The 24,285-nt window shown below is 45.4% G+C and overlaps 2 protein-coding genes across 2 annotated transcripts; both read right to left on the bottom strand.

Annotated features, from left to right (window-relative positions):
• Positions 1 to 1,365: 1,365 nt before the first annotated feature.
• LOC133154030 (secretory phospholipase A2 receptor-like) lies at positions 1,366 to 13,794 on the bottom strand. Its single transcript, XM_061278414.1, has 48 exons — positions 13,753 to 13,794; positions 13,583 to 13,689; positions 13,346 to 13,458; positions 13,226 to 13,279; positions 12,992 to 13,147; positions 12,823 to 12,905; positions 12,328 to 12,358; positions 12,121 to 12,168; positions 11,888 to 12,055; positions 10,755 to 10,874; positions 10,575 to 10,679; positions 10,469 to 10,492; positions 9,866 to 10,068; positions 9,695 to 9,801; positions 9,445 to 9,557; positions 9,322 to 9,375; positions 9,098 to 9,253; positions 8,931 to 9,013; positions 8,629 to 8,740; positions 8,498 to 8,545; positions 8,265 to 8,432; positions 7,758 to 7,868; positions 7,566 to 7,673; positions 7,416 to 7,445; positions 6,887 to 7,089; positions 6,699 to 6,805; positions 6,460 to 6,572; positions 6,338 to 6,391; positions 6,104 to 6,259; positions 5,915 to 5,997; positions 5,666 to 5,777; positions 5,551 to 5,598; positions 5,308 to 5,475; positions 4,856 to 4,981; positions 4,680 to 4,781; positions 4,577 to 4,606; positions 4,378 to 4,512; positions 3,889 to 4,032; positions 3,613 to 3,747; positions 3,381 to 3,529; positions 3,184 to 3,304; positions 3,060 to 3,111; positions 2,923 to 2,989; positions 2,726 to 2,853; positions 2,606 to 2,655; positions 2,374 to 2,547; positions 2,131 to 2,282; positions 1,366 to 2,056 (listed from the first exon to the last, which is right to left on the bottom strand). Exons 1-48 carry the CDS (start codon positions 13,792 to 13,794, stop codon positions 1,949 to 1,951), a joined length of 5,061 nt encoding a protein of 1,686 aa, XP_061134398.1. The 3' UTR covers positions 1,366 to 1,948.
• A 7,757-nt stretch (positions 13,795 to 21,551) lies between these two features.
• Positions 21,552 to 23,983, bottom strand: pheta1 (PH domain containing endocytic trafficking adaptor 1). Its single transcript, XM_061279385.1, has 3 exons — positions 23,877 to 23,983; positions 23,429 to 23,524; positions 21,552 to 22,584 (listed from the first exon to the last, which is right to left on the bottom strand). Exon 3 carries the CDS (start codon positions 22,542 to 22,544, stop codon positions 21,732 to 21,734), a length of 813 nt encoding a protein of 270 aa, XP_061135369.1. The 5' UTR covers positions 22,545 to 22,584; positions 23,429 to 23,524; positions 23,877 to 23,983; the 3' UTR covers positions 21,552 to 21,731.
• Positions 23,984 to 24,285: the final 302 nt, after the last annotated feature.

Genomic DNA, 24,285 nt, shown 5'->3' with positions numbered 1-24,285 from the left:
CTTTCCAAAGCAAAAAAAAAAAAAAAAGAGGTACCACAGTGAGCATAAAAAAAAAAAAACCAGATGTATTTTATGTAGCCTATTTCCAATTTGGGTCAGTTCGGTTCAGTGCTTCAAAAGTGCAGTGCACATTTTTGCATGAAACAGTCAGGCGTCATGATGCCATCAATTTGTTTCCATGGTTGTCATCTTGTCACTTTTTTTTTTTACCTGGTGGAATTTTGATATCTAATGCTTGATTTGTGCAGTACATTAGGCGCAGGCTTTAGTGCCATCTCCGGCCATCTTGTGTGGGGTTTGCATTTTTTTTCAAAGTCTGCTTTATTGTCAATTTCTTCACATGCCAAGACACACAAAGAAATCGAAATAACGTTCCCACTATCTCACGCTGACAAGACATAGTACACAAAATACATACAAGTAAACAACACACACAAAAAAACAAAAACAAGAAGGCACAAACAATGAATAAATAAGAGTGATGAATAAATAATAAATAAACAAATAACACAAATAAGAGGAGCAAAAATGGAGCAAGTGTGCATACAGCAGACAGTCAGAATATAGCGCAAAAGTACAGGACGCTACGCAGAAGGGGGGACAGAGTTCAGGACCCTAACAGCCTGGAGAATGAAGCTGTTGATGAGTCTGGTGGTGCGGGAGCGCAGGCTCCTGTACCTCTTCCTAGAGGGCAGAAGATCGAACAAAGAGTGAGCGGGGTGACGCACATCACTCACAATCGTGGTCGCCTTGCGGGTGAGATGGGAGGCGTAAATGTCCTTCAGGGAGGGGAGTGAAGCACCAATAATCTTACCAGCCGTGTTCACTATGCGCTGCAGGGCCTTCATGTTCTATTCAGTGCAGCATGTTTGCATGTGTAGGTTTACTACCACGTTGTAAAAGCATCCATTATAGGCCGATTGACCGCTCCGGTCCTGCCACTGCCTGGCACCCAGTTCAGGATGTGCCCCCAGCTGGAATAGGCTAGCCGCGATCCTCCTGAGGATACGCACTTCAGGACAATGGATGGATATCATGACGTGGAAAGCAAGAGTACATCCTTTTTTACAAATTGTTACAGAGCAATGCAAAAATGCACCAAAATGGCGTCATGAGGAGGTCTGACTAATACTCGTACATCGGGAGTAGTAAATTATGATCAAATTGACGAGAGTATAAAATTTCCCTGTCCAGAAATCAGTAAACTATTAAATGAGTTAACAGGTGACACACCAATTGCCTTTATTATTTTATTGTTTTTTTTGGGGGGGGGGGGGGGGGCAAGGGGGCTCAAATAAACATGGTAAAACAACAGATGTAATAATAATAATAATGCATGGTAAATTTAACAATAAGTAAATGAAATGTAAGAAATCGTTTATGAAAATGCATGGTAAATTGAACAAAATAATAATAATGCTTTGTAAATCATAATTTCACATGTTAAGTCAAGAAGAAGAAGAATGCATGGTAACTTAAACAGAATAATAACACATGGTAAATCAAACAAAAAGAGTAATGCATGGTTAGTCAATCATAATAATGCATGGTAAATTGAACAAAATAATAATGCATGGTAAATCATAATATCACATGTTAAGTCAAGAAGAAGAAGAAGAATGCATGGTAACGTAATCAGAATAATAACACATGGTAAATAATAACACATGGTAAATCTAACAAAGACTAATGCATGGTTAATCAATCATAATAATGCATGGTAAATTGAACAAAATAATAATATTGCATGGTAAATCACAATATCACATGTTAAGTCAAGAAGAATTCATGGTAACTTAAACAGAATAATAACACATGGTAAATCTAACAAAAAGACTCATGCATGGTTAATGAATCATAATAATGCATGGTAAATCAATCAGTCAATCAAAATGCATGGTAAACCAAGCAGAATGATCATGCAAGGTCAATTGTATTCATATGAATACTAGCAACTTGCATTGGCACTTTCCAAATCCAGCGGATAACGCGCTGTGGGCATCTTACACACGTAGCCGTTAAATTCCATGCAGGACATCTTCTTCCATTTGCCAGACTGAAAGTCAAAATGAGATTGATTTTAAATCTACACTTGTCTTCGGCGAGCGGGTCAATCTTTTCTGCACCTACCTGGCTCAAGGCAGCCACGCAATTCTCCATCACGCCGGTAGGTTTTTCCGGAGGAGCCCAGTTGGTGAAGGTCGTCACCTTCTGGCTGTCTGACCACACAAATCTGCCGTGATTGACCAGGTCGTTCAGTCCGGTCCACGTGTCTCCAGGGGCTGCAGAGGACAAACGGCAACAGAGCTCTCATTCGCTTTCCAGATATGGCAGATATCGAGCAGATGCGAGCAACGCTTAGCGCCCACGCACCAAGCTTCATGAGGTCCTGCACCCAATCCCGCTCAGCCTCAGAGCGAAAGGACACCAGATTGGCATCGAGACCCCAGCAGGAGTGTCGAGCGCCGTACCACGTCTTCTTAGTGTCAAAATGTTTGTAGCAGAAGTCCGCAAACTCCTCCCAGTCAGGTCCCGAGCATCTCGGCTCTGCGTGCAAGATGGCGTCACGTGAAGAAATGCTTTCTATTCTGGACATTCTACTCACCCATGTCAGCAAAAGTGAAAGACGGAGACAGATCCCCTGTGTCAACATATCTGCAGACAGTAAAGTGAGAATGAGCCGGGCGTCTTTAAGTGGACTCGCCAGTGAAAGCGGAGCACGCACGCTGTTGAAGTAATTCCGTTACAGGTGGAGCCTTTGTAGGCTTTCTGTGGCCGGCTCTTCAGCAAAGTCACATCTCCTCCAATCTCAACGATGCCCGAGTGAATAGCAGCCGCACAGATGTTTGAGTCCTGCACTCAGAGAACGTCTCAGACATAGAACAAGAACTCCGCCGGCAGGTCGTGCGGTAATTAACATACCTGTTCGTAGAGCCGTGTTCCGTAGACCTTGTAGCTGGCTTGGGCGCAGCCCAGTGGGCACCGGACCCTGCGGAAGACATTTGTTGAGTGAGGAGGAGGCCTTTTCGGCAAGAAACGTCATACCAAGTCTGACTCACGTCATTGAACCGTCGAGGCCGAGGTCGGTGGCTGTGCTGTTGCAAAAGATGTCTGTGGGTCAGAAGGGAAAATCAAAGTCCGTTTCTTGCTAGTTCTTCACTGCAATCCAAACGTCGTACTCACTGCGAGCGGTGTCGTCAGACGTGCACCCTAAGACGTCAAAGCGTAGGCCCAAAAACTTTGGCAGGAGGCGGACGTACTGGGCGAACACGGGCCTAGTTAGTAGATAAGTCCCCAAGGCAGGCTGGAAACAAAACCCACGCGTTTGCAATGAATGATAACAGCCTGGACGACAAAGTCGAGACTCAGCGACCGCTCACCTGTACTGGGTGGCGATGCCAAGTCACTCCGTCAGTACTGAACAGCATCTCAAATACGTTGGAACTTTGCAATTGGTATGTACAGCTCTGGGTCTTGACGCCTGTCACCTTTAAGTTTTGACCGAGGTTCACCTGGATCCAGCTGCCGACTGAGGACGGAAGGCATCGCAATGCTCAGGATACCAAACTACGACGGACAAGGTCGACGAGCTGTGATTTTATTTTTACGTACACATTTTGGAGGGTTTCCAGCAATCGCTGCCCCCCAGACGTGCTTTGTGAGGTTCGGCATTGATCGCAGAGAAAGAGGCTGAAAAAGAAGAGTCTGGGATTCTCCCGTCAGCGATGCCCAGACTATCATGACACACTGAGGAAAGACAAAAGAAAGACCATGTGAACGGAACGCTCGCTCATTCATTCTCATGTCTGGTCACCCGTTCCTAGCCGACGCTCTATCTGGGGATCCGTTGGATTCTTTCCTTGGCAAGTGTCAGGATGTGAAGCCCACCTTTCTTCTCGCAGCTGTAGACGACGTGGAGGTATTTGGAGACACCAGTGCAGGAGTCCGCATCCGTAAGGTAAATGGGGCAAATCTGATAGTTGTCACACAATCCTCTAAAATACCGGAGAGCCCCTTCCACCCTGCAGTCATCTGCAAGTGACAACACACCACCATTTCACGCGCATTTTATTCGCAGACTTACATCTTGACTTCAACTTGTTACAGGACGTAGGGAATTTTAATGGTTAATGACTATTAGAAAAAGAGGAATCGAAAAAGCGCCCGGCTTAGCTTTTTTTCATCGTTTTCTATTTTTATTCAAAGAAAAAGTCAAATAAACATTTTCTATTGCCATCGCTCACACGTCAATGCCCACGGATATTGATATTGAGTTATGTTACAAACGAGTTACGCTGACGGCGTGTCAAAACCTTGTGACAGAAACGGCTCCAGGACAGCGAGCCAAAAACAACGATGCCACTGGAGGATTCTTACCGCGTGATCCGCCGCCACTCGGACAGACGTCGCTACGCTTCCGTCCATGGAAAGCCGACCGTATGCGGATGACTCTTTCATCGGGACATTCGAGGGATTTCCAATCGTCTTGGCAGACAAGTTCCTTCTTGTAGCCTGTGAGAGCACAACCGTTGACTTCTCTCCGTCTTTTTTTACAGAGACGTTGAAGGCGACTTACCGTCATGTGGGGGCAGCTGATGTGTCTTTCCTAGAAGTGGGAACCAGAACGTGGGTGTCGACACGTGATGACGGTCCACCGCGAGGCATCACATCTCACTTACCTCTTTTCTTGCAGACGTAGCCTCTCTTCTCGTCACACTTGTCGCGCTTCCAGTCGACGCTGCCAGTGAGGAAGGAAAGGCATTTCCCCCCTTCAGCGACACCTGGAGGGAGGGAGACAAGATCTGAGCGCTCATCCGTACCTCCAAAGTGCAGCAGACAACCGCCTCAGCCCGACCTGCACTCGAGTGGAGGTAAGAGAAGGGGGATCCGTCAGTCCACTTGTCGCCGTCACGCTTGACGGAAGCGTCGGCGCCCAACCACAGGGAGGCGTCATCATTCATCCCCAGAAGCTTGGCGATACCTTTGGATCCCAAGGAGAACATGCAAGATGATTCCAAAACGACTCACACTTGACTCTGCACTACAACTTGAAAACAACCGAGCCACGCTGGCCATATCTCGGGTTTATCAGATTTTGAGTTCGAAAGGAAGGTGTAGCAGGAAAAAAAGGTTTTCATCAAAGAATTAGCAAATTCATGGCCAGCCTACCGCGGATGAAGACCGGGTACGAAGACATGACGCCTTTTTCGATTAACTTTAGCTTCTATTTCCCGTTTGCTTCATGTTGGAAAATAAGAATTGATCCACTTGGATATGGTCAATATATTTTAATTCATGGCCTCCTACCGCGTACGAAGCCCTGCTCGTACGAGTCCGCGATGCTGAGCAGGTTCCCTTGGCGGCCTTTGCAGTCGTCTTCCGCCTCCTGCCAGGTCTTGGTGGGCTGGCGGATCATCAGGTAGCAGAAGTCGTCGGTGGGGTCGTCCAGCCACCAGCCGCATTTGTCAGTCCAGCCTGCGAGACAGACGGCGCAGGAAGGCAAAACAGCATAAGACAGCGTAGAAGACGGCGGCAGTGCGAGACACCTACCCTGTTGGCTGACTAACGGTGGCAGCTGTCGAAGCCCTCCACGGTTGGCTGCATGGTAAAGGAGGGCGAATGAGCAAGTGCATGAAGGAACGCTCAGGGGGGACATTTTTTGCACCTGTTTTGCAGACAAATGGCCGCTTTGTTGTGCAGGGGCTGGCGCCGATCTTCCCAACAGAATCTGGGAATGCGCAGTCCTCCGTGGTGTCATTTTGCCACTCGGCATAGTCCTGCGGACGACATGAGGGTGTTGGACTCTCGGCTTCCCAACGCCCTTCCTCCGCGCAATTGTTGTGCTCAAATTTCAACTTTCCCAACCTAGCTCGCGCAGAATGACTTCACCAAAGTCCTTCAGCAATTTACTTACAAAAGCTGTTCCGTCACTATACTCATAGTTGTTGCTTTTCTTCTTCAGTCCCAGCCAAGAATACCAAACGCTTTGAGAGTGATCTTGAGGAAAAGAAGGACAACAAGAGCTTCAGGGCAAGAAGAGCTTCAGCTAAATGACGGCAGCTTTGTGGGACCGACGACTGCGGCGGTTCGTCTGAGCGCTCACCAAACACGAATTGAGCCTCTTCCCATGAGTGGACGCTAGCCAGGTGGCCACTCTGGGCAACACAGAACTTCTCGGCATCCTCCCAATCTTTGTACAGCTTCGAGTAAAAGTAGCAATGATCGCCATACAGTAGGTTGCCATTGTCGCAGGTGGAAGCTGAGGCCACAATGGAGAACATTGAGGAGGAATCCATGACCACGTGGTTAAAGTGCAAATAAGCGTGCTGCAACTCACTCTTCACGACAGCGAGACCACTTTTGGGGGAACACGTCCGTCCCTTCGGGCAGCCTGCAAAAAAAAAAAACGGACCGTTTGCGCCTTTCAACGGCAACGTGACCGCCGACGTGCAGGCTTACTCAGCGGCCGTTTGCACAAGTAGGCCAACGAGGAATCACAGGAGCCAGACCTCCACATGCCGGGCTCACCCCTTCCCCCTTGGTTGACGTAGGCGCAGGACGCAACGTTGGCGCTGTCGGTAGATTAAAAAAAAAATGAACATTTTCCTATTTTTTCTTGAGTGGTCCTTCTCAAAATTGGTTCCAGAACCTTTACGCGTCTCCACCTGACAACAGCATGCAAAGTTGTTACGTCTTACCTTTCGAGTTGATTTGAGGCCCAGTTGCGGTGTGTTGTTGTCTGGCCATCGGACCAGGTCAGCTCCTGGCTCCCGCCTTCAAAGCGACACCAGAACTCGTCGCATTTCTGGGAAGCAAAAAAAACAAACAAAAACAACAGTCCCACTTGTCGCTGCAGAGTCCACGACTGCTTGCGCTCCCGTCTCACCTGGTTGGAGAGTCCCAGCCAGAAGCGGGTGTCCTTGCCCATGGTGTCCTTCACAAAATCCTCCTCGGCCGAGGTGGTGATGGAGAGCAGGTCGCCGCCCTGCCAGACGCAGTGGTGCCAGGCCCCCAGCCAACCGTTGGGCTCCATCTCCTTCTTGTAGCAGCTGGAGTCGTGTTCGAGCCACCCGGGATCACACCTGCTGGCTGAGGGCACAATTTGGGGAACAGATCAGAGCACACTCCTGTTTTAGCTCCTCAGTCCACCACCATTTTGAGAAAAGGAAAATTTGCAAGTCACGGTTGGCCAAAACTTGTCTTGCACATGTTCTCAGGCAAATTGGAAGATCCGGTACTGAACTTGTTAGGTTAGCCCTATGGCATCAGAGACGTTTACAATTTGAAATGATCCCTAAAAAAGAAATATCACCTTTCTAAAGCACGCTTGTGAAACAAACATCGCCACATGCAAGTCAACGCGAAAAACATTCAAGTACATTTGCGCACTTAATAAAATAAGGAAAATTGCTTACCGTCAGAAGACAGCGGAAGTTCTGCCACTCCTGCAAGAGGAAGGACAAAGACGGACGTCAGGGCATAGACGGACGTCAGGGCACAGACAGACGTCAGGGCACAGACAGACGTCAATGCGCGATGACGGCCAGCGGAGCATCACAACTTACCTTTTTTCTTCTTCTTGCAGACGTAGCTTCTCTTCTCGTCACACGTGTCGCGCTTCCAGTCGCCACTGTCAGTGATTAAGGAAAGACACTTCCCACCTTCGGCGTCACCTAGAGGGAGGGAGACAAAATCTCAGCGCTCCGCTGTTCCACCAAAGTACAGCCGACAAGCATCAGACATGCTTTCAGACCGACCGGCACTCGAGTGGATGTAAGTGAACGGGGATCCGTCACCCCATTGGGCGTCATCTTCCGTGGTGGAGACATCGGCGCCCAACCACAGAGAGGGCAGAGACATGGCATAACCTGTGGACCCAAGGCAAAGGTGGAACAGGATCTAATAATAATAATAAATAATAATAATAAATTATATTTCTAACACACTTTCCATTCGGAGGAATCTCAAAGTGCTACATGGCAAGTAAAAACAAGAAAACAAAGCAAGGACAAGTATAAAACAACTGGACGACAACTAGGATATGAGAACAGGAATTCCGAGGTAAAGAGGTGAGTTTTAAGTCCGGTTTTGAAAGAGTCAGTGGATTGGGGTGCTCTTAGGTGGATCATCCAGAGATACGCTTTACGGACCCGCTCATTGAGCCCATGAGGTGCATTTTGGAACGACTCCATTCATTCATTTGTTCGATTAATTCATTCATTCATCCGTTCATTTATTCGTGACGCCAACAAATGGCCGCCTACCATGTACAAAGCGCTGCTCTTCATAGTTGGTGATGCTGATCAGGTTCCCGTGGAGGCGTTTGCAGTTATCTTGCGCATCCTGCCAGGTCTTGGTGGGCTGGCGGATCATCAGGTAGCAGTTGTTGTTGGTTGGGTCGTTCAACCACCAGCCGCATGTGTCAGTCCATCCTATGAGCCAGACGGCGTAAGATGGCGCAAGACAGCGGAAGACGGCGGCAGTGCGGGACACCTACTCGGTTGGCCGACTAGTGATGGCAGCTGTGGAAGCCCTCCGTGCTGGGCTGTAGGGGAATGGGGGGGGGTTTGCAAATATGAGCAAATGCTTGATATGTGCAGAAGGAGCGCTCGGGAGGGGCGCTTGCACCTCTTTTGCAGACAAACGGCCGCTCCGTTGTGCAGGAGCTGGCACTCAACTCCCCAACAGAATTTGGGAATGCGCAGTCACCCTTGGCGTCATCTTTCCAGTTGTCGTAGTCCTGCGGACGACATGAGCATGTTGGACTCTGCTCGGCTTCCCAACGCCCTTCCTCGGCAATCGCTCACTCGCGCTCAAGTTTTGCCCGAGCAGCATTTCTCCTATGTCCACTTTTATTTTTATCCTACTCGAATTTGCACTTTGCCAGCTCAGCTGTTGAAAAAGGACTTTTTCAAAGGCATTTCACTTACATAAGTTGTTCCATCACTCCAGTTGTGGTCGTCGTCCTCCTTCTTGAGTCCCACGAAAACAGATTGTGAGGCTTGCGAGTGATCTTGAGGGAAAAGGAGAACACGAGCTTCAGGGCAAGAAGAGCTTCAGTCAAATGACGACTGCGGCGGTTCCTCTTGGTGCTCACCATGCACAAATTGGGCCTCTTCCTTGGAGTGGACGCTAGCCAGGTGGCCTTGCCGGGAACGGCAGAACTTCTCGGCATTGTCAAAGGTTTTTTCCGTCTTCTCGTAACGATAACAATAATCGCCATAGTGGAAGGTGTTGTCCTGGCAGTCGGAGGCTGGGGCCACAAAGAAAAACATGACCATGACAAGATGGTCAAGTGCAAATAAGTGTGCTGCAACTCACTCTTCACTACAGCAGGACCCCTTTTGGGGGAACACGTCTGTCCCTTCGGGCAGCCTGCAAAAAAAAAAAAAAGGACCGTTTGCGCCTTTCAACGGCAACGTGACCGCCGACGTGCAGGCTTACTCAGCGGCCGTTTGCACATGTAGGCCAACGAGGAACGACAGGAGCCAGACCTCCACTTGCCGGGCTCACCACTTCCCCCTTGGTTGACGTAGGCGCAGGACGCAACGTCGGCACTGTCGAGAGAAAAAAAAAATCAAGGAATTATTTTCCCGATTTTTTTTTTTTTTTTCTCCTTTCCCCAAGTGGCCGTTTTCAAAATTGGCTCCAGAACCTCCGGCTGACAACAGCATGCAAAGTTGTTACATCTTACCTTTCGACTTGATTTGTGGCCCAGTTGGTGTATGTCGTCGTCTGGTTATCGGACCAGGTCAGTTTCTGGCTCCCGTCTTCAAAGCGACACCAGACCTTGCCGCATTTCTGGGGGGGAAAAGAACAACAGTCCCAGTTGTCGCTGCAGAGTCCGCTGCCGCTTCCGTCTCACCTGGTTGGAGAGTCCCAGCCAGAAGGGGGTGTCCTTGCCCATGGTGCGCTTCACAAAGTCTTCCTCGGCCGAGGAGGTGATGGAGAGCAGGTTGCCGCCCACCCAGACGCAGTGGTGCCAGGCCCCCAGCCAACCGTTGGGAATCATCTCCTTCTTGTAGCAGCTGGAGTCGTGCTCGAGCCACCCGGAAAGACACTTCTTGGCTGAAGGCACAATTTGGGGATCAGGCGGACAGATCAGAGCACACTCCTGTTTTTGCCCTTCAGTGCACCATTTTGGGCAAAGGGCAATTTGCGGGTCACGGTTGGCCAAATCTACATTTTCTCAGGCAAATTGGAAGATCCGGGACTTGACTTGGTTAGCTTAGCCCAATGGCATCAGAGACGTTTACATTTTGAAAGGATCCCGCAAAATACACCTTCACGCTTGAGAAACAACCACGGCCGCATACAAAGTGCCGCTGTACAAGTTAAGACGATGCAAAAAAAAAAACCATTCGACACGTGGCTGAGTACTTCATAAAAATGAAAAAGCACACAATTTGTTGGTTGGCATGGTGTGACTCCAGGATCATTGTTTTCGACGCAGTCAAAGGCGACTTACAATCAGGAGCCGGCGTAGCCTTTACTGCAAGAGGAAAGGAAAAGAGACATCAAGGCACAGACAGACGTCAAGGGGCGACGACAGTCGGTGGGGCGTTGCCTCTCACCATTTCCTCTTTTCTTGCAGACGTAAGCTCTCTCGTTGCTGCATGAGTCGTACTTCCAGTCGCCGTTGCCAGTGAGGAAGGAAAGACAATTACCATCGAAGGTACCTGGGGGGGCGGAAGAGAAGATCTCAGTGCTCCTACGTTCCTCCAAAATGCAGCAGACAACAGTCTCCGACAAACCTAAAGTCGGGTAGACGTATTCGATCGGGGATCCGTCAGCCCACTTGCTGCCTACGGCACTGACGGAGACGTCGGCGCCCAACCACAGAGGGGATGCATTCCTCAAGACTCTGACGTAACCTGTACCGGAATGAACGACATCGTCAAGAGGAGCCGAGTGAGGTTCTCGCCATCAAGTAGCTGAGCAAATGCCATAACACACGACACCAAGGTAAACACAAACCACATTCATGACAAAAACACTTTAGGACTAGAACCCTTTCCATTTGCAGAACATATAAAAGTGGGCTTTTATATGGAGACCATTTGCCTGTATTTATTTTCTTTGACTAACTACTGGAAACCCAAGGACACCAACCGGTTGAAATACAAACATACAAATATTGAAGAGTCAAGTGTTGAAACAGGACTGGAATGTGCTTGACGAGGAAGAAGCGTGGATTTCTACCTTTCTTTCAAATATTATACCATAAAACCTGTCCTGTCAACAAATACTACAAAAAAAGAGGCAAAGAGCCCATGGGTCACTGAAGGATTAAAAAAGGCCTGCAAGGAGAAGAACATGCTGTGTAAACAAGTCATAAAAACACAAGAATAAATTAACCAGCATTATGAGGACACGCAAGAAGGAACGTTATCATAAAATGTTAGATTGTAGTAAAAATAATACAAAGGGGGCATTATTACAGTGCAACAGAGATAAAAACAAAAACACAGATATTACATTGAAAGTGACCCATCAATACACGATGAAGGCGGGGGTAAATGGATTCAATCTCTTTTTTTCATAAATGTGGGACCAGCCGGCAGGAAAAATACAGGATCCAGACAGACTCGGGCAAATGGAGCGAAAGGCTTAAATATTTCTTGGTGCAGTTGGCACAAAAGTAGTAGTAGAGATTGGAAAGAGAAGTGAAAGCAAAACCTCAACTGATAAGAAAAGTGAGTGGTGAAATTGCAAAAGCGTTTCATCTGGTCAATGACATGAAAATAGCTCAAGTAAATGTGGGGATGGAAGATGTGACTTAGATATGGCACTTTAAAGTGGTGTTTTATTTTCCTCGTCAAGTTTTAAATGGGTTCGAAATGAACATACAACAACAACACCAATATTTCAATTCATGGCCGCCTACCATATACAAAGCGCTGCTCATCATCATCGGTGATGCTGAGCAGGTTCCCGTTGAGGCGTTGGCAGTCGTCTCGCGCCTCCTGCCAGGTCTTGATGGGCTGGCGGATCATCAGGTAGCAGAAGTCGTTGGTGGCGTCGTCCACCCACCAGCCGCATTTCTGAGTCCAGTCTGTGAGCCAGACGGCGTAAGACGGCGCAAGACAGCGGAAGACGGCGGCAGTGCGGGACACCTACCCGGCTGGCTGACTAATGGTGGCAGCTGTGGAGGCCCTCCGCGCTTGGCTGCGGAAAAAGGGGAGCGAATATGAGCAAATGCTTCACGCATCCAAAAGGGGCGCTCGGGAGGGACGTTTGCACCTGTTTTGCAGACTATTGGTAATGCGTATGTGCAACCAAAGTCTCTGTACAGCTTTTTGATGAAATACAAATATGAACAGTCACCACTGGATTCGTAGACAACATTTCCGTAGTCCTGCGGATGAGATTTTGGACAGAACTTTAGCGTGTTGCATTCGATGTGGTCATCTTCCCGCCGCATTTCCTCACTTGCAGCGTTTTCGTACCTTCTCTCATTAAAGTTTCACTTTGTCAGTCATAGTAGTACGAACATTGCAATAAAACATTGTGGCCACCCTGGCAACCCAAATAAATGTCTGGGGAAAAACATGCACAAAGCAACTAACCCTGTCAGTCAAAGTAGTATGAACATTGCAATAAAACATTGTGCCCGCCCTAGCAACCCAAATGTCTGGGGAAAACGTGCACAAAGCAACTAACCCTGAAGACAAACCCGAGCCACCGTCCAGGATACATCATCTTAACGGCCTCCTCTCTAAAATCAGAGGGCCAATACTTTGTAAGCGGCTGCCCGATGCCTCGAGACAAGACGGATGCCTGCAACATGACTTTTCCAAAGGCCTTCAGCAATCCACTTACATTAGAAGCTGTTCCGTCAGTCCACTCGTAGTTGTTGCCCTTCTTCTTTTCTCCCACCCAAGAATAATAGTAATTTGCGTGTTCTTGATGAAAGGAAGGAGAACAAGAGCTTCAGGGCAAGAAGAGCTTCAGCCAAATGACGACTGTGGCGGTTCTTCTTGGTGCTCACCATGAAGGAATCTGGCCTCTTGCTCAGAGTGCACGCTAGTCAGGTGGCCTCGCCGGGCGACACAAAACTTCTCGGAAGCCTCCCAAGTTCTGCGCGTCGCGTCAAAAAAATAGCAATCATCGCCATAAAGGAAGTTGCCATCCTCGCAGTCGGAAGCTGAGGCCACAAAGAAAAACATTGAGGAGGAAAGCATGACAAGATGGTTAAAGCGCAATTAAGCGTGCTGGAACTCACTCTTCATTACAGCAGGACCACTATTGGAGGTACACGTCCGTCCCTCCGGGCATCCTGCAAAAAAAGACCCGTCTGGGTATCTTACCTTTCATCATCGTGACCACGGACGTGCAGACTTACTCTGCGGCCGTTTGCACATGTAGGCCAACGAGGAAGCGCAGGAGCCAGACATCCACAACCCAGGCTTAACATAAGCTCCCTGGTTGACGTAGGCACAAGACGCGACTTCGGCGCTGTCGGTAGATTATAAAAAGGAACATTATCCTATTTTTCCCTGAGTGCTTGTTCTCAAAAATTGGTTCCAGAACCTTTACGCGTGTCCCCCTGACAACAGCATGCGAAGATGTGACTTCTTACCTTTTATAGCGGTCTAAGGCCCAGTTGGTGTGTGTCGTTGTATCGCCATCAGACCAGATCAGCTCCTGCCTTCCGGCTACAAAGCTACACCAGACGTCGTCGCATTTCTGGGGGGAAAAAGAAAACAGTTCCAGTTGGTGCTGCAGAGTCCATGACTGCTCCCGTCTCACCTGGTTGGAGAGTCCCAGCCAGAAGCGGGTGTTCTTGCCCATGGTGCGCTTCACAAAGTCCTCCTCGGCCGAGGAGGTGATGGAGAGCAGGTCGCCGCCCTGCCAGACGCAGTGGTGCCGGGCCCCCAGCCAACCGTTGGGAGTCATCTCCTTCTTGTAGCAGCTGGAGTCGTCCTCGAGCCACCCGGAAGGACACTTGTTGGCTGAAGGCACAATTTGGGCATCAGGCGGACAGATCAGAGCACACTGATGGAACACTTGCATGTTTTTACTCTGTGCTCTGTGTACAGTGGGGCAAAAAGTAGGTAGTCAGCCCACCAATGGTACAAGATGTTCCACTTAAAAGATGCCCTCATCATCATCATCATCTTCACCCTCAGCAATTACCCCACCCAGCAGTTACGCACGTGTGGCAGATCGATGACCAATGACCTAAGCTCAAATCAGGTCATCACACATTTCACCACTGGAGGGTGCTAAAGCACAACGCAACTCAATCGAATGGAACACGTTGCAACGGTTGGACCGCTCCCCCCTTCTTAGCTCAAGAAGAGCCCGTCCTTCCTTATATCAAAGTACAAAGCCAAGCAAGCCAGGCCTGACTGAGTGTTTCATGGAGAAGAAGGGCTTTTAAACTGCGGACTCACTCACTCAAACCTAATAAGCATGGACTGTGAGGGGCAAATGCAATTATTCAGATGCGCCCTGAGATTCACTTGGCGAAATGAACACGCACTGAAATCAGAGCCTCATAAAAGTTCTACTCAATTTTGCTATCTTTGAAAACATGATGCCGACACATTTTGATGATGCACAGCGATATTATGAACTCCACAACTGTGTTGCAACTTTTTTGTGTGTGATGATAACAGACCAAACACGAAGGTGTATTATTAATAATATAATTACTACAATATAATTATTAATATAACATAATGATTATGATCTCGATTTAGATCAGAATAACCATGATTTTTTTTTTTATAACAGAGGTGCTAAGAAATATTTATTGAATAAAGGGGCGGCTGTAAGAGCGGCTGTAAGAAATTATTGCTCATACTGTATCAAGGACTGTAAGAAACTATTAATAATAATGACTAATAATGATTGATTATTATTCATTATAATTAGCTCATATGAATCATGAAAATATTCTTATAATAGGGGCGCCAAGAAATATCTTGTCTATATACACATGTGCATAATAGATTGTATAAGAAAAGATTATTCGTATTTATTATTATTATCAATATTATTAATAATAAATGTATTACTTTTATTATTATCACTATCATTTATTAATATTCTTGTGTCTTGTCATTCTCTGTCTTAAACCCTAACGGTGCAACTCATCTAAGTGTCACAAATCAGCCGCTCCTGAATTCCAAGTGTGTCCATGTTTGAGGAGCAAATAAATGAATAAAAATAAAATAAAAAATACAGAGCGAAGGAAAATCAAAAGCAAACGCGGAAAAGAGAGATGGAAGGAAAAGCCCAGTAACGCGACAGCACATATCAACACGTTCGCTTTTCAAACTAAAAAAGCAATTTTAGATTGAATATTTTGAAGTTATATGCTCAACTTCAATACATCATACTGACATGACAGCCAGTGCGCACTTAAAATTCACAAGCGGCTCGTTTGCCGCCGTAAAAAAAAAGAAAAAAAAAGCCAAGACACTTGACTCAACGGCTTTCGCTCGTCATTTCAAAGTCAAATTGCTCATATGTTCGGACATTACAGCAGCCCGCATGAATGATGAAAATGATGATAAAGGCAAACCTCGGTAACAAGAAAGGTCCGGTCCGGTCCGGTCCGGGACAATAAGCAATTGGGCTCCTCTCAAACCAAGTTGTACAAAGCAACTACATCAAAGTGTCCGAATAATGAGGATTCTTCATCAAAGTTGTCGTCGTCCAAATTTGTGACATTGCAATGATTTTTTTTTTTTTTTATCTCAGGCACCGTAATGTGAGAATATAAGCAGATGCAGTCATGCTAACTCACAGTACAGTACATTCAATCGTTTCTCCAGCTCTTTACTGTTGTTTTAATGGACTAAAGATACAAATTGCTTACCTGAAGCACATGTCAAATATATGGCAATCAGGAGAAGTTGACACTTTCCTTTCCACATGTTGGAGGAAAATCCCCCTCTCACTGAGGGTCGCAACGAATGCAGTCGGGAGAAAGTAAATGAGAATTCGCCTCACTGAAAATTGCCAGTGGATTTTAGTCAAGAGAAAAATGGAAGTTTGATGCACCCTGCTCCGAGCCAGAGGCATGCCGCGCCCACACGCCGCCTACGTCATACACGTCACATTCAAAGGTAGTCATCTCAAAGCACTCTCAAGCTACGTGGGGGGGTGGCGCGCGCGTGTGCGTATGACCAAAAGTAAAAAAAAGGAAACAGCACTATCCCCTTTGATTCCTTTATTTTTTTGTAACTTTGTAAATGTTCTGGACGTGAACAACAGCGAAAAGCAGTCAACTCGTTTAACTGTAAATATAAATAATTCAATCCAAGTGTGAAAGTTGGAATTCTATGAGGTGTCACTCAATTTATGTTCAAGGATAGACAAGACTACAGAAGCTTTTCCATTCACACCTCAGAATTCGTGTTGATATTCAGAGAATGTGAGAAAATACATTTAGCCGACGTGCTTTTGAATGAAAATGAACGATGAGCAAATGAATCTGAGAGAAATGAGGGGAAAGCGTCTCCAATTGAGTCTTGCAAGCCTCGAGTGCAAATTTATTATTATTATTATATAATTATTTGGCACCCATACAGAGAAAGCTGGAATTGAGTGAAATGCAACCGACTGGCAATTCCATTGACAATCTACTCAATAAAGAATGGGAAAGCGTCTCCAATTGAGCCTCTCAAGCCTCGAGTGCAAAAGCACAAAACATATGTAGAATACTTTTTAGTCATGATATCTATAATATAAATATGATCGTAAAAAGTATCTTTTTATTGAATCTTTGTTTCAACTCCTCTGTGAACGTGCATTTTCCTTTGGGCGTTGCTTGTAAACACTCGGTGTAGACTGGCCAGGCCATCCTACTTTGTAGCAAAGTGACTAGATTTGAGGTGACTTTTTTGCCACCCATACAGAGAAACCTGGAATTGAGTGAAATGCAACCAAGTGGCAATTCTATTGACAATGTACCGTACATGTTGTATGTTTGAGGCAGTCCAACAAAATCCCGGACGATTTTGAACTTTCCCCCGGACATCTTTTTATCTCTCAAAAGTAGAGGCAAAGATGGCGGTCTCAAAATAAATGGGTGTGCAAGTATTTGGAGTTATGGTGGGTATGCAAAAGACGTGACCCCCCCCCCCCCCGTGATGCTTTCAAAGACACCCTCCAACAGGACAGAAGGGCTTTATGCACACAGGAGTTGAACCTAGGAGCTTGTTAGGACACACCTAGGAGTTGAAAGAGAAAGAAGACATTGTGCTCCTTGATGCTAAGTCATAAAGTCCTTGCCCGACGCCTCATCACGCCACTTTGGCTTTGTTCAAGGCTTCTTCCACAACGATACATTTGTGTAACAAGAGCACATAGACAAATAGTTGTGCATGGGCCAAACAACTAAAAAGTATCCATTTAGGGACAAAATTCCCCACATGAGATGTCTTGGAAGGTCTCGAGCGGCGTGGCTGCGGCGTGGCTGCGCACTAAATAAACGTCCATAAAAGGCAGTTAAATAAATAATGCAAATTTTGAAAACAAATATGATATTTTCTTTCATTTTTAATGCAGGTCACAATGGGAACCAACGGATCAGTATTAAGCAACAAAAGGAGAAAACAAAAATCCACTGATCGACCAGTAAGCCTGACTATTTGCATTATGATCTTGAGGTCGACTAAAGCGGTCTAGAAAGGGGGCTCAGCTTTCAACAAGAGGGACCAGACAAACAAACGGCAACACTGCTTGTTACTTATGTTGCGAGTCCAAGGTTGCCTGAAACTAGTGGAGGGGGCCGAGTCTTTCCATCCGACCAGCAGACACGTGACAGCATCACACAGTAATGGCGAACAAATTGAAAAATGACTTCGGACTCATCAGGGTACTTTGGCTTTGCTGCGGGGGAGTCGTCAGAACGTTCAAGGCTTCTTCCACAACGATACCTTTGTTTAACAGGAGCACAAAGACACATAGTTGTTCACTCGTGGTCAAATTGATAATAACAACTAAAAAGTATCCACTTTGGGACAAAATTCCCCACACGAGATGTCTTGGAGGTCTCGCGGATTTTCACATATTGCGCGTGGTCTTGGAACCAATTATCCCCAATAAACGAAGGATTATTGTACTTTTATTATTATTTTATTATTCTGAAGAAGTATGTTGTTGACGTAATTTTTAGCATACTTTGAGTGAATCACTCAATTTTACAATATATAAAACGAATATTGCACTCTGCTGAAGACTCATTTCGGGCTTCGTGCTTGTTTTGCGTGGAGTAAGCCATAAAAATGTCCTCCACCTCTACAATTCAAGTTGCAGCGGCAGACCTTTTTCTCTGAAAGCAAACCAAGAGATGTTTTGGATGAGGGGACAAATAAGTCATAATAAGTCAAAGAAGTCATATGTGCATGTGCGTGTTGGAGCAGGGTCGCATAAAATGCCTCAGATCAAGCCAATACAAGGCTTTAGTCAATGACCATTTACGTTGATTAACTTATTTGCAACAAAAAGCGTTATAAGATAGGAAATCTTCCACAGTGGAGATTCCACGGGAAGCGAGGGGTCGAGTCAGGTGCCTCTCTCACAAACCTTGCAAATATCCTTCTCCTGCCATCTAGCGGTGAATGGTAATACTAAAACATCAAACCACGGCCCGTGTATATTTGTAGTTTGGCAGCAGCAAATTCCAATATTTGCAGGATTTATTTTATTTTTAAATCAAATGTGCACAAGTGGATGTTGCGTCTTTATACTTTTGACTCAACGGGTGGGGGGAGAGGGTTCTGCACTGCACAACCCAACCGAGTTTTTTTTGTCGCAAAAGCGTGAAATTGGTTGTAGCTAGGAAGCCGAAGGCGATCAAATCATACAGATTGTAAAGTGCACTGAAAGCTGTCGCTAATCACAAAAGTCAAACCGTTGTATGATGATGCACTGGTCTATACATTATGAAAGAAAATGCCACCATACAATGAAAAAAAAATGGCCATCTTCCCAGAAATAAACCACAAGTCATTTTACAAATGTCTGTCCACCATTAAAACTGTAAAATGAGCAAAGTCAGAACTATCCCAAAACTAAACAAATGATTTTGTTTGTTCCTATGAAAACAAGTCAGAACGGTCCACATTGAGAACAAAAAAGTCTCAAATAAAAATCAGAACGTGATTGTCCATCACACAAAGAATTAAATTGAATCGATTAAATGGCATGGACAATGCGACATACAGTTGCACAAAGATTTACGGGGACAATCAAGGAGCCACTGCTTTGAGTCAGAACCCGGTGAATAGACAGAGCTAAGACACATTGATGTTAAGTTCCACTTCATTCGTGAAGCACTTAACTGTGGAAAGATTGATATTGTGTACTGTCCATCAAAAATACACGATTGCTAACATGTTAAAAAAGCCTGTATCTAAGGATTAGAATCAACAAATTCAAAAGTTGTTTTTGAAAACTGGTGAAGCATTCAGTGAAAATGTTGAATTATTTGTGCTCTCATATTATTATTGTAGTATATGTCATTGTTCGGTGTCTTATGCCGTATTTTGTGTTAATGATGTGCATTCCAGTTCTTTTAGGTGAACTGAATCTTTAGAATCAGTTCACTCAAAAGATTCGTTCTTCGTTCGATGATTCCCCCCTCCCACACACACGCGCACACACACACAGCTTCTTTTTTCTTACATCCAGTGGAAACAACCCATACACACGATACTACACACAGTGGGTTTAAAAGAACGAATCTTTTCAGTGAACAAATCACTTCCTAAAGTGATTCGTTCTTTTTTCTGCTGTATTAAATAAATAGAAATTTGCAATCCGTAGTCTTTTGTACTTATTTCAGTTGTATGCTTTTTGGGACATTGTACTTTTATTGTATTTTTCATGGCGTTAATAGTGTAATAAAAGAAAACGAAAATGATACAAAGTTCCAAATGAGCCGTAAAGAACAAGTTAAGAATACTGTTGAAGGTTTATTGGGTTGCTTACAGTTGGTGATTAAATATATTTCATGTACCATAATCATCGCAGAATGCTTGATATTAGTTTTAAATGATGGCATGACATTATAAATGTAATTAAAAAAAGCCCTTAAAAACTACACCATCCATTTGTCACATTTGATTAGCACACATCATCGTACATACATTTTCATTTATGGAATTATTGTGACAACAGACGAGTGTTAGCAAAAGTAACGGCATATGCTAAATTAAATTAATAAGACCTAGATGCAATTGTATTTTTATGGCAGATATTTGAATACACCATCATCATTTAAGTATGCATGGTTAACGTTGATTAATGAAAACAATACCTGTATCATGTGGAATTTAAAAAAAAAAATCACAATAACTTATAAAAACAATCAATGAAGTTAAATGAGTTGTAATTTGGCACTTTTGATTATGCTACAATTATTATTCATATGGTTTTAAAATGGCACTTTTAAATTGTAAGAGAGATCCCATCATACTTCAAGTTAACATTCATGCAAACAACAACCTCCCTCTTGCACCGTGTCTGTAACATTCATCACAATGCTGTGCAATGACACGGACTGAAGCCACCCAGACACCGTCGGAACACGTCAGAACCGGTCCATAGACAACACTGGACCAAAGTAATAGTTGTCAAAAAACAAACATCAACTCAAGTGACACAGCAAAGTGGAGGCTTTGTAAATGTGTATTGAGTCACTACGGAATGAGCCCGTTTTGCTGAACACTGGCATAAGAAAAAAAAAAAAAAAAAACTTCCAACATGGAAGAGGAAACAAGAAGTCAGATATTCTTTAATAATACCTGTGAGGGAAAGAGATGATTGCATCGTGCGCTGAGAGAGAACATGAGCGGTGGGGTGCAAACTAAACAATTCACCCACCACCTTTCATCCAAACGTGCGTGCAAACATCAATAAATAGAAAACATCTATGTAGCGTAAAGGAAACTTTTAAATGGAACGATGGAGGAAATAATGAGTCAAGGCTGAATGAAATGGAATATATTGATTAGAATAGTTGTTGTCACTTGTGTTTCTGCAGCAGCGTGTAGTTGTTTCTGAGTCACTTGACTGGCAAGTTGTAACAAAATAAAATAAAAATTGAATAGAGGCACAAAATCACAATTGAGCAAAATGACAATGTTATCAATATTGCACTGACTTGTTTTGAAGCAACGGCGAAGAAAAAGGAATATTTCTGTCATGATCTCAGATTGTACACAAAGGTGCTTTTACACTACGGCAACACAAGCAAGTCAGCAAAATCAAGTCCTTTAAAAGTGGCAACTACCCATAAAAGCATAAAATTGTGCTGTTGCCTTCCCGATTCAGAAGAGGTGAAAAAATGCTGAAAACTGGCAACTAGTCAAAGGGGGACAATTGCTTGGTCCACTTTGTGCCATTGTTCTGTCTTGCTGCCGTTTATATCAAGGTGGAAAGTAACCGCTACAAAGAAGTGGTGACTACCCCCAAAGGCGAAAAACGCCTGCTTTCACACACTTGGTCCGAAACTGGCAACTACCTCCCCCAAAAAATAATAGGTGGATTTTGAATCATTCGGTTTTTGGGGGGGGGGGGGGGGGGGGTTTGGTGGTGGAGGGCTTTTATGGGCAGTATTAAAAGTGGCTCGTGATGAAGATTAAAAACATTCAAGGGTGTAGTCTGCTTTTAGCACTTGGGGGATACTGTTCAGTTTCCACTTCCACCCTGGAAAAGGGAACAACGGAATGAAATATTTTTGGATAACTAGACCCGTCTCAATGGCTTCACTGACTCTGCAGCCACTGGGCCCTCAGTTCCTCCACCTCGAGTCCGTACCAGTCGTGGAGCTTGGAGAAACATCCGGTGCCGGGTGAGAAGGGGCTCTCCAGAGATGCTCCTCTTCTTCTAGGGGGCACCGGGGGAGCCCTGGCCCCATTGGCACTCGCCCCGTCCGCCCCGCCCTCCCAGGCTACACAGGAGTTAGCTGCCTCAGAGGAACCGTTAGCCAAGCCGGGTTGCGCTTTGCTCCAGGCCACGCCGTTCTCCTTGGGACCTCCGGACATGAGCTGGCCCTCCTCCTGGTGGTTCTTCTGTCCAGAGCAGGAGGACGACGTCGACAAGGACGACGACGACGACGACGATCGTGATTTGGACACTCGCTTGAATGACCTGGGCCTGCTTTGTGGGACTCCGCCGCCCGCCTCTCGGATCTCTTCCAACTGCCTCTCCAGCTCCTTGACCACCAGCCTCATGTAGTCAAAGCTGGCCCGCGACAACGCTTTGACCCAGGACTCCATGGCCGCCTGGCTGTCGGCCGCCATCTTGTACACGCGAGCCCGAGCGCAGTCGAACTTGACGGCGAAAGCGAACTCCTCGGCCGACTCACAGAGCTCCACGGTGCAGCCCTCTAGGACGATGAGGCCGATGGGCTCGCGGCCGTCGCGCTCCTCGAAGTAGAAGAGCATGTTGCCTTTTAGGACGAACCAGCGGCGATGGTAAGCCGTGTTGCGCTCGCCCTTCTTGAACAGGAAGCCCGTCTTGTCGGGCGGCGAGTCACACGTGGCGTAGTGGGCCACGCTGCGTTCGTTCAGCTTCATCGTCACTGCGCTTTCTCTTGCTTGCGGATTATTAATTCATCTGCAAGAGGTCCATGAGAAGGAAAACAATCAAGGCAAGGGTGTGAAAATCATTTTGGACGGGCGACATTATAGGAAAGGTTTGGTAAGACCTCTCGAAAAAACAAAACTGATTTTCTGCCAAAATGTAAATATCCCAAAAAATATATGATCCACTTCAATTGTTTTAGTGGGCCGCAAAAATTATGTTGCAAGTCAGTTTAGTCCTCAACCATGAATTTGTCAAATGTGATTCAGATTAAAATCTCTCTCACGACAGGATGGACTTTGCGTTGGAGTCACATGTGCGGCCATAAATTGGGTCACAGCCCTAAGTAAACAACTCGAGTCACAGTGGATACATCGGCTTTTACAATGTGTTTCGGTCAATTATTCTCAAACAGTCGTCGCCAGTCATTACTCGGTGGTCTGCAAAATAATCTACATTAAGTCGTGTCGTATTGTAACAACATTTTGACCTTTCTCCAAAATAAGCAACTTTCAAATTCCTATGGCATGTTGCGCTATGTATTACTGAAGTCATTTGAAAGCCGCATTCTCGTACATTGCTATGTCGATTTGATTAATCGTTCAACAGTAATTTACAGTCATTCATTTTCATTAACTATTGACAGTTCAGTCTTGCATGCTTTTGCAATGTAGTAGCAAGTTTCAGTACCCACACAGCAAAAGGATGAACATCTAATCGAACCCAGAACTTTAATTGTAAAGCAGATGTGGAAACAAGGACAAGGCAGTGAAAGTGTTTGTTTCTTTTCCTGTAAGAAATTTTGATTAAAAAAAAAAAATCCTCATTGAATCAGATACCTTCTTCAAGTAATAAGGATCCAAACTAAGTGACTTACGTGTACGTATACTCTCTTGCTCCCATCACAGTTGCTCTTCTAATTCCAAGCGTCCACTTTTTGTATTTCATCTCTTAAGCCATTTTCAAAAACATCCTGCCAAAAATGAAGACATTTCATGTTTGGTTGAGAAAAATAACATGCCATATGAGCTTTCTCTCCACCAAATGATTCACTCTCTGGCTTTGTCAGCAGCTTTTGACGCATCAGCACATTACCGACTGTAAAAAAAAAACAAAAAAAAACCGCCGAGACAAAAAGAAGAAATAGAGCAAAAATATCGCTTAAGTGTGTGGAAAGAGATCATGTTGGGTTTGTAGCACTGCATAGTTTTCGCTACATCATTTACAGGACTTAGCGTTGAGTTCACAAGTGAAAGCTCAGCTAGCGTCGTCAAGCGTCCATATTACGACATGCACATTTTAATTATTGCTAGGAATCAAATTACCAGTTGAGTAAAGATGTTTGTTCTGGAGAAAAGTCCTTGGAGCGTTCTTCATCGAGCCGCCTTCCTTCTCCCATTTTTCCACATGTCACGTGACCCACATAAGGAGCGCTTCTGTTGCTTTGGGCGGCAAGCCAGCTGGGCGGCTATTATGAGTGGGCTTCCTTTTCAAATGGCCGAATGCAAATGCTTGATGGAAAACGAGCGCACCCCTTACAAACGGCGAGAGACCGCAGTGCGATTCGATACAAATCATTATACCGTTACTGCCGTATAGATTTTTTTTATATTAATTTCATAAATACTCCTAATACCAGCGTAATATTATTACTATTCATTTAGTAATTAAATAACTAATACAGTAAGTATATTTTTCCACTATGTGACTTGAGTATGCATTAATCGTCTCAAT

The sequence above is a fragment of the Syngnathus typhle genome, linkage group LG5, assembly GCF_033458585.1.
Source record: "Syngnathus typhle isolate RoL2023-S1 ecotype Sweden linkage group LG5, RoL_Styp_1.0, whole genome shotgun sequence".
NCBI lineage: Eukaryota > Metazoa > Chordata > Actinopteri > Syngnathiformes > Syngnathidae > Syngnathus > Syngnathus typhle.
Note: the sequence above shows the minus strand (reverse complement) of the source record. Positions and strands in the feature narration are given on the sequence as shown.

What these genes read in the sequence shown, in the direction of transcription:
- LOC133154030 (XM_061278414.1), bottom strand. Translation starts at nt 13,794, where the DNA reads ATGGGCAAGAACACCCGCTTCTGGCTGGGACTCTCCAACCAG. An exon ending in GGCTGGGACTCTCCAACCAG is followed by an intron (nt 6,806 to 6,886) that starts GTGAGACGGGAG and finishes TTTGCTTCCCAG; the next exon opens with AAATGCGACGAGTTCTGGTG. An exon ending in TGGTCTCGCTGTCGTGAAGA is followed by an intron (nt 6,260 to 6,337) that starts GTGAGTTGCAGC and finishes TTGTGGCCTCAG; the next exon opens with CTTCCACCTGCGACAATGGC.
- pheta1 (XM_061279385.1), bottom strand. Translation starts at nt 22,544, where the DNA reads ATGAAGCTGAACGAACGCAGCGTGGCCCACTACGCCACGTGTGACTCG.